This window comes from Oncorhynchus nerka, linkage group LG19, assembly GCF_034236695.1.
Source record: "Oncorhynchus nerka isolate Pitt River linkage group LG19, Oner_Uvic_2.0, whole genome shotgun sequence".
Taxonomy (NCBI): Eukaryota; Metazoa; Chordata; class Actinopteri; order Salmoniformes; family Salmonidae; genus Oncorhynchus; species Oncorhynchus nerka.
In genome coordinates, this window is record NC_088414.1 from 23670554 (window position 1) to 23679520 (window position 8967).

Consider the following 8967-nt stretch of genomic DNA (forward strand, 5'->3'; position numbering starts at 1 on the left):
TATTTTTTAAGATAGAGCAGCCCATGGGAGATATCCGTTCTTCAACATGTCTGCCCTAGCTTTTAGCCTCGGGCTTGACACACCTTTCCACCTTCCAACCCTTTACCAGGGCACAGACCAGGGATATTTTGCATACTCATTTGCAAGACAAATTTAATTCATCTTCTGGCTCTCTACCTGTGTGTGTGTGTGTGTGTGTGCAGATGTGTGCCATGATTTTCTTGTGTTTTACAGGGTCTTGGCTGGGTGGAACAGATTTTGAGTTTTTTTCTTGTTTTCTGTTAATGTGTTTGTCAGTGTTAAGTCGGTTTCTGGTATCTGATTCGTCCATAAGCTTGCTGGCAAGGCAGTAGGCATGGGCTGTTAGACAAATTAGTGCTGCACAATTGAAAAGAAAGCAGTTTGCTTTGTTGATTTCACCTTTTGTTTCATTATCTTTTAGTTTAAAAAAAAACAAATCAAACGAGGGGAAAATAATTTGTCTTGATTTAGCTTAAGTTTGTTGTTGAGCTGGAAGTGTTTAAAGATGTTAATTTTAGCTTTACTTAGAGTGGACAGTTTTACATTGAAGTTCCAGAGAAACGTACAGTTTAGTGCTTTGAAGGATTAGGATGCCACTGTGCCCCAGGCCGGCACAGGAGATGCAAATGAAGAGGGGGAGGAGAGAGACAGAGAGAGAGCATAAAAGCATACAATAATTAATATATGCTATTGAGACGTTACTATATTGTGTTGTTTTAATTAAAACCCTGCGTTGTGTTGTACTAAATGATAAAAAGCACTCACACACACCTGTATGCGAATGTTCAGCTCAGGTGTGTGTGGGTGGACCTGGTCCCCTAATTTTCCCAGTTTCCCCCCAGGCTACAGTCTGGGCTCCACCCCTCCAATGCAGGATGTTTGTTTAGGCCCGCTCGTCCTGCTCCTCTCTCTGCCATTGGCTGCCTGTACAGTATTTTGATTTGCTCTGTACCCTCACACCAGGATGCAACTATAACTGTTTCTCCTGAGCACAACGGACCCTGTTGCCTGGTTTATATAAACACTCATTTGCATGGCACCACAGATTTGTTTACCAACTGTACCAGACAGTGGACAGGCTGTATGTTTCATTCCGCACCTAGACACTGATTTCTGTAACAGACTCATACTGCTGCTGTGACCATGTATGGGTGTTGTATTTTTCACCCACTGAAATTACTTTCCTGACAATTTCTCTGTGAGTGTTAATTTGGTGGTTGAAATCAGTTTTTTAGGCAAATCTGGAACCCTCCAAACAGGATTTCCGGAACACCAGGGAATTTATTGAAAGTTCATGGAATTCTACTACCCTGCAGCATAAAGTGGGAATTTAATATATTTTTGTTAGAAATTAGCAAACAGTTGTGGACAGTGGTAGGTCTAAAACCTCAAAACCTGATTTAACCCATAGTTGTACTTGGCCAGCTACGTATACAGTATTTGATGACAGATGTTTACTAAGAAATGGTCTGATTTGACTGTAACAGCTTAAATGGCCTAACTGGATTTGGTGTTTGAGGAAGGTGTTGTGTCTTCGTGAGAAGTGCAATGTGTATGTCAAAGCAAACCTGTCAGAATGGATGGGTGTGGTACAGTATGGAGACAGGCTGTTTTAGTACTCCATCCTCTGTCTGTCTGTTGTCATAGAGTATATCCAATATCATAACACAGAGGGAACACACTTCTTCCCACTTGAAGACCAACAGTGTGACTAACTAGAGATGAAGTTGATAGTGCAGACCTTTGCTTACGGGTGTGAAGAACTGCATCGTACATGGGGAAGGCCTAAGCAGTTTGTATATTAGTGATTGAGATTTTGGAAGGATTAGGGGGATTGATCCTCCCTCTCTGCTCTTTGGTGAGCATGAGGGCATGCATGGACAGTCCATTCCTCTGTGTGACATTTGAAAACTCGGTGGACTTGAGATTTGCATGGTTTTCCAGGTATAGATTGGAATGATCTCTGACTGGTCATGCTAGAGATTTCAGCCCCAGACAACATGAGCTCAGCCTTGCAGAGGACTGCTACAGAGCCAGTTGGAAGACAGTCTGCATGCAATCTGCGCCATGAGTAAACGGTCACACATAAAGGCTTTACCGTGAGCCATCTCATCTTACTAAGCTAACATGCTGCTTGCATTTGACCTTTTGACTGTTTCTTTCCTTTCCTTCACAATGTTCGTCAACTTGTCACACGACAGTGAATGCATGATTATGTTAAATATGGGCGGAGTGCGAGTTGTCTTTTCTCCGCAAACCACAGTGATTACGAGGATTATAATAAAATCTCACCGTTATTTGGAGAGCATTTGTTCATTCATACCATGGCTTCCTTTTATTTGACACAAGATTCATTTATAACTATAGTATGAATGGCAAACGCACTCTTTGTGAACATATAAAGCTTTTTCTTAAATACATTATGCAACAAAATCATGAGACCTATCTCTCTTCACATTTGACTTTAAAGGCCTCTGTCATAAGTATACAACATCATAATGCACCCAAAGGATATCAGTTGAATTATATTTTATTCCAAAGGGCTGTTCCTCCTTAAGTGATAGCAAATACTTTATGAAAAAAATATCTTCATAATTTGCCTTGTCTAATTTATGCTGGTTAGCTGCTGGCTCTGATTGACTTAAAAATGCCTTTTCACAAGAAGGATAAGATTCGATATGATATGTGTAAAACAAAATGATTGTGTCCGTAGTGGCCATTTTGTGTCATGATGCTCACCACTAAGGCACATGTTTGGTCTTTCTTTCCCTTTCTTTGCTATGTTGTTTCCCTAAGGCACTCTCTCCTCTTCTTCTCTATCCATTGTTCTCAACCTCGTCACTTCAGGCCATGCTGGCTCTCACGGTGTCTGCGGAGGTCCACCTTGCGTTGGAAGCCCTTGGCACAGATCTCACAGCCAAAGGACTTAAAGCCGGTGTGTTTACGACTGTGTGTGATGAGGTTGGAGCTCTGGCTAAATGCCTTGCCACACACCTGGCATTTGTGGGGCTTCTCACCTAAATAGACACATACAAAGACATGTTTAAACAGTGGCATTATCAAATCTATCAGAATCAAATATCACAGTTTCATTTTGTATTGATGCTCTTGCTGTACATGTAGTATAAAAAGTATGAAAACCGATAACATGTTATGCATATATCTGTGCTGTAAAGTCAGTATCAGTGACTGGGAGGAAAGAATCGTGCCATTGTTAAGATTTGTCAAACATTCATTGGAGACATATTCCACCTGCACAGAGCTCCTTTCACAGAGGCCTTGGCAAAGTGGTAAAACCAGCTATGCAAATCAGATGGACATTTGTTTAAGTTTATTTTTCTGATTCGTCAGCAGTTATACTACTCTAGGAAACAATTCATGTTAACAGCACCTAGAAAGCAGAGAAATACAGTGTGATGCAATCACTAACATTGCTTTTTAGTTTTCTGAGAAATTACAGTACAATCAAATCAGTGGTTGGATCCCTATAACTTTGATGCTCTGTGCATGCTCTTCTCTCCTCACCTGTGTGGATGTAGGTGTGTTTCTTCATGTCCGACTTCTGGTGGAACCTCTTTCCACAGTACTGACAGGGGTAGGGCCTGGTGTCGGAGTGGATGAGTAGATGGGTGGAGAGGGTGGAGGAGCGCTTGAATGTCTTTCCACACATCTTGCATTCATAACTTCTTTTCTTTGTTTAAGGAAACATGTACTTAATTTATCATCTCATCTCAAATATCATTGTCATGAAAGTATGTACCTTAAGACTACTTTTCTATGGAAGTATACACATGACTTAGGGCAATTTGGACAATGTGCCAGAGTACACATCTCTGGTTGTCTGTCTTGTCTCCTTAACCATCTCCAACAGGACACTGTGCATTGTGGGTACCTGTGAGTGAACGTTCATGTGTTGCTCCAGACTGACAGCATGACCAAAGGTTTTCCTGCAGATGCTGCAGCCGAATGGTCTGGTCCCGCTGTGGGAGCGTCTGACATGCACCTCCAAACCATGAGGGGTTGAGAACACCTGCCGTGGCAGAGGAGAACAGGGCTAGGAGGAGCTTGCCATGAAGTCACAATGTCAATGTGTAGTCTTTTAAACAAGTGTTCTGGCAGTCTAATTCTGTATAGGCCCATTAGTTATTGTCAGTTACACAGTGTAAAGAGAAAGCTATAACACCACTCCTGCATATGTACCTTGTCACAGGTGATGCAGTGATAAGTTCCCGAGGTGGGGTAGTAGTGTGTGCTGCAGTCCAGAGGTTGCTGGGGTTCAGGGCTGTGGCTGACTTTAGCCCCAAACAGGCTGCTGGAGTGCTGCAGGAGGGAGGGGGGGAAGCCCATCGGACAAAGGTCATAGGGCACAGGTACAGAGTCCCAGGTGTAGGAGGGCTTGTAGTATGCAGGGAGCTCTGCCATGTGAGCCTCTGAGGGTAGAAGTAATAAGAAAATTGACTCAATGAACACTTCCTCTGAAAAAACATTCTGAATCATACGTTGTCCCATTTAGGACCAATAAGGTTCTATTATATTCCCAACGATTTTTGTCTCTTCACAACATCCCAGCCCAGTTGGAGGGTCTCTCACCTGATAAGTAGTATGGTGGTGGAGCACGGGTAACAGGTTGTCCTGTTGGGTCAGGGTGAAAGGGGACTGGCCGTTCAGGCTCCTGTTCATTTTTCATGTAAGAATAGGGGTCGGGATGAGTGGGCTGACCCAGTGACCGAGGAGACTCTGGACTCTTTGGTTCTGACAAGATCAAATCAAATAGAATGTTTTTTTTTATCACATGGACCGAATACAACAGGTATGGAGCCCTTTTCCAACAATGGAGAGTTAAAAAGTAATAAAAAATGTTTTATATGAAAAACGTTTATCTGTGAAAATGTACATAAATGTACAGGTAACTGCGAAAATGAAGGAAACACTTGAGTAAATGATGGATAGAAGGTATATTAAAAGCAGGTTCTTCCACACAGATGTGGCTGTGGTTCCGGAGTTAATTGAGCAATTAAAACATCCCATTATGCTTAGGTTCATGTATACAAATACACAGTTTCCCATTATGTTGGCAATCATGGCTAGAAGAAGACATCTCAGTGGTCGTGTCCTAATAACCATACTAGCATACTAAATAGTATGCTAAATCAAATAATTTTATAGTGTGCGAAATTTAGAAAATAGTATTCCCAATGCATCATCTAATGCACGATTGCGTTGACTCCCGCCATTCGTTCATTTTGGTACAGTGCATCAATTGATCTGATTATCAGCTGTTGTGAAACTGTTGAGTTGGAAAAGACAAGTGAATTAAATTAGATCAAACTCCGAAATGAGTATGCAGTTTAAGTATGTACACTGAACTAAAATATATAAACGCAGCATGTAAAGTGTTGGTCCCATTCTGATTGGTGGGGCCTGGCTCCCCAGTGGGTGGGCCCGGCTGTCAAGTGGATGGGCCTATGCCCTCCCAGGCCCACACCCCTGCCCAGTCATGTGAAATCCATAGACTAGGGTCTAATAAATGTATTTCAATGAACTGATTTCCTTATATGAACTGTAACTCAGTAAAACATTTGAAAATGTTGCGTTCATATTTTTCTTCAGTATAGTACACTAGTATGGGTATTCGGACACGGCAAGTGACTTTGAAACAGGGGTCTCAAAGGGTTTAAAGTGTGTGTGTGTGTGTTGCCAGATCTCAAGCTAATGGAACACTATGGGAGATTCTGAAGTGGCGCCTGAGACAGACCAACAAACAAAACACAAAATGATGGCATTTCTCGTGAAAGAATGGTGTCGCTTCCCCCAATAGAGATTGAAGCTGTTCTGGCGGTTCGTGGTGGCCCAACGCACTATTCAACCGCTTTATGCTGTGTTTCCTTTATTTTGGCAGTTACATGTACAGTGCAAACTCTGACGGCTATTCTTCAGAAAAATGTATCTTTTGCATATCCGTGAAACCAGCCCTAACCGCTCAGTTTCAATAGGCGAATTCCAATGAATTAAAAGAATTCAGCGAATTGTGAACGCATTGACAAATCCGACCATCAATAAAAGTCGGAGCATATTTCCCTTGCTTTGGACGATACTTCGTCTAATAGTTCAACAGGTGTTGCCTCTGTCCTCAATTTGATGTATTTTCTATGATGATGTTAATGAAACATACATTTATAAAAGTCCCACTGCATGCTGCAACTCATAATTATGGATTCACTTTTCTCAAGTCAAATAAATGTAATTTGTTTTTCATTTGTTTGCAATAGCCTATAGTGGTGCAGATACTTTAAAAAATACTGATGTCTGTGATGCACATGTGAGTAAAGGAAATGTAAACTTGTCATTGTCAATTGATGAATTATAAACTGTGGCAATGCATGAAATAACTTGCAAATCATTATACACTTCTCATAATACACGTGTAAAGGTATTGATGTGTCTCCATGATAATCTTGGCATTCTAACTAACCTGTAAATGCCGGGTCCCTCGGTTCGGCTTCATCTTCGTGAGATTGGTGCACATTGTAAGATGTGCACCTTTGTTTTTCACCAAAAAGGATCGTGGCATGACAACGCTGTTGGAAAAAATAATTATGGAAAATGCTTATAGGCAACTCCAAATATTTGAGGTATTATGAAGGCCTAGGTCTAACATGTTATAATGCAGTTTACGAGTCTGAACTTTCAACATTTTTAGGTGGCCTGATATAAACATTTTGAAGGAGCGAGTTTGAGCGAGGGAAACAATGGGCTAAATAAACTATTATATGTTTAGGTAGGTTGTTTGACTTTATGCTGACATGAATGTTTTAAATGTAGGCTAAATAAACTGTAGTCCTACATGAATTGCACATTTAAAATAACCAAGACATACCAACTAATTCCCAGAATATGCCACAAATAAATATGCTGTCAAATCCAATACAACAGAATGATCAATTACTATTTTGAGTTATCATGAAGTAACGCTGTAAAAGACTGAAATAAAAGCATATGATAGATAGGCTTGTGATGTTTAAAATAATAATAATATATTACTGACTTGGATAGGCTAATTGTAAAATGCATTCATTTATTTATAACCTAAATTAATCTATCGTAATTTAATTTTTTTCGAATTATCAATACAAATTTACATAAATTATGCGACAGGAAAAAAAATCGTTATAATAATATGCACTTGCTGCACTTACCGTTAGTTCATAACAAGTAGGCTAGGTAGGATAGTGGTCGTATTACTGTATATATACTGTAAATATTTCCTAAAATCATTTCGCAAAACTCAGAATCCAAACCACTGTAAGACATCGCACTTTTTGCTCTTTTATTTTGCTCCCCTCCCTGATTTTCAATCAGATAGTGTTGTGGTGGAATCTGACTGTGGTTTCAACCAATGAGAGCGCCAACTCACAGGTGGAAATTTGCGTAGAAAAACATATATGAACGTAGACACAGCTCCTCAAACTGTTACAAACGATTTTAAGTTTCAAACAGTTCACAAATAAATTGAAATAATGATTGAACATCATGTCTCCCACGTGATTATATTTTGTTTGGCATATAATGGTTTTCAAATTGGAAGGAACAAAGGTAATTTCACCAATTACAGAATACTTTACAGCTATTAAAATCGATTAGAGAAATAAAAATAAATCCAATCCAAAAGTTTAACACATTAGCCTACAACTTGCAATATTTGATTTACAAGATTTACAGTAGTCGTTACATTCTCTGTGTTGTGTAAATAAAATTGCCAATACATTGTCTTGGGTGATTTAAGATTTAAATAAGCAAAACTAGACACCAGCTCCTCCATAGATACACACACCAAACCAGTCTCCGATTATTCATGTTTACACAGTCTTGTTTGCACTGGACTGTATTTTGTGTACCTGTCCATCAGTTACTGACATAGCTTAGATTTGTTTCTCATAACTTTTGTCAGACAGTAGGTCTACTCTATCCAAACTGTCATAAATATGTATCTTAATGGATCAGTGCGTTGAAAATAATGAAAATATTATTTTGAATAAAACAAATACAATTTAGTTATTTTGTGTTACAATAACAGTAAAACAATGGATGTAATCTTTGTAAACGACACTAATATACTGAATCTTGCCAAGACGAGTATTTAAGTGCATTAACTCACACCGCAATGAAGTGCAGAGGCACACTTGCGACATCACGTGGCAGTTTCTGGTCAATACATTTTTCTCATGCAGGAGCCTCACAGAGAATTACACAGATATCATGTTTGTTTTTGTCCCACTATGGCGTCTGTGAGCGTACGGGGAGCGCCATTGAGGGAATCCCCTTGTCGAATTATTCCATTTTCTACTACTTCTGATTTGGCAAATAAACTAAAAGAGTGCCTAGTGTTTGCTGACTAGTATAATTAATTGGCTGATCCCTCCTAATGACCCGGATGGAATCATGTGATCCTGCCTTAACCCAAAGGAAGTCCCACCCACTTGACTACTTTAAAATTCTTGAAGCCCTCAATGGTGACCGTTCATGCCAGAATAGGTTTTATTCATCTAAAGTCCTCTATCTAACTCTATAGGGCCTTCACAAGACTCTAGTCTAGCGTCTAGATCACCAGTGGTGATAGTTTGTTAGCTTTCATTCTTGAAAGAACAGCCAGCTGCCACCCGATATAAGCCCAGGCAGGGTAAATGCACTCCGAATGCATGCACTCCGATATAGATCATGGTTTGATTAGAGCAACCACTCAACTTCAGGGGACAAATTAAATATAAGGAGAAATAAAACCAGCAGAGCTATGGCACCAAACTCTAGACTGAAGGGCTATCCCAGCAACCCCTGCGATGTATAGCCAAAGCAACAGTTCAAGTTCAAGATCGATTATTAATCATATATGATATATGTAGAATACACAGTGCAACGAAATGCTTACTTGCATCTTTACCTCTTGACAAT

General features: G+C 40.0%; 1 protein-coding gene across 1 annotated transcript; it reads right to left on the bottom strand.

Moving 5' to 3' along the window:
- Positions 1-2535: 2535 nt before the first annotated feature.
- Positions 2536-6592, bottom strand: LOC115101222 (zinc finger protein Gfi-1b-like). The gene is given in 7 exon segments (XM_029620544.2): positions 2536-3038; positions 3547-3712; positions 3914-4051; positions 4222-4451; positions 4612-4773; positions 6494-6556; positions 6559-6592. Coding segments are annotated over 7 exon segments (972 nt in total). The 3' UTR covers positions 2536-2859.
- Positions 6593-8967: the final 2375 nt, after the last annotated feature.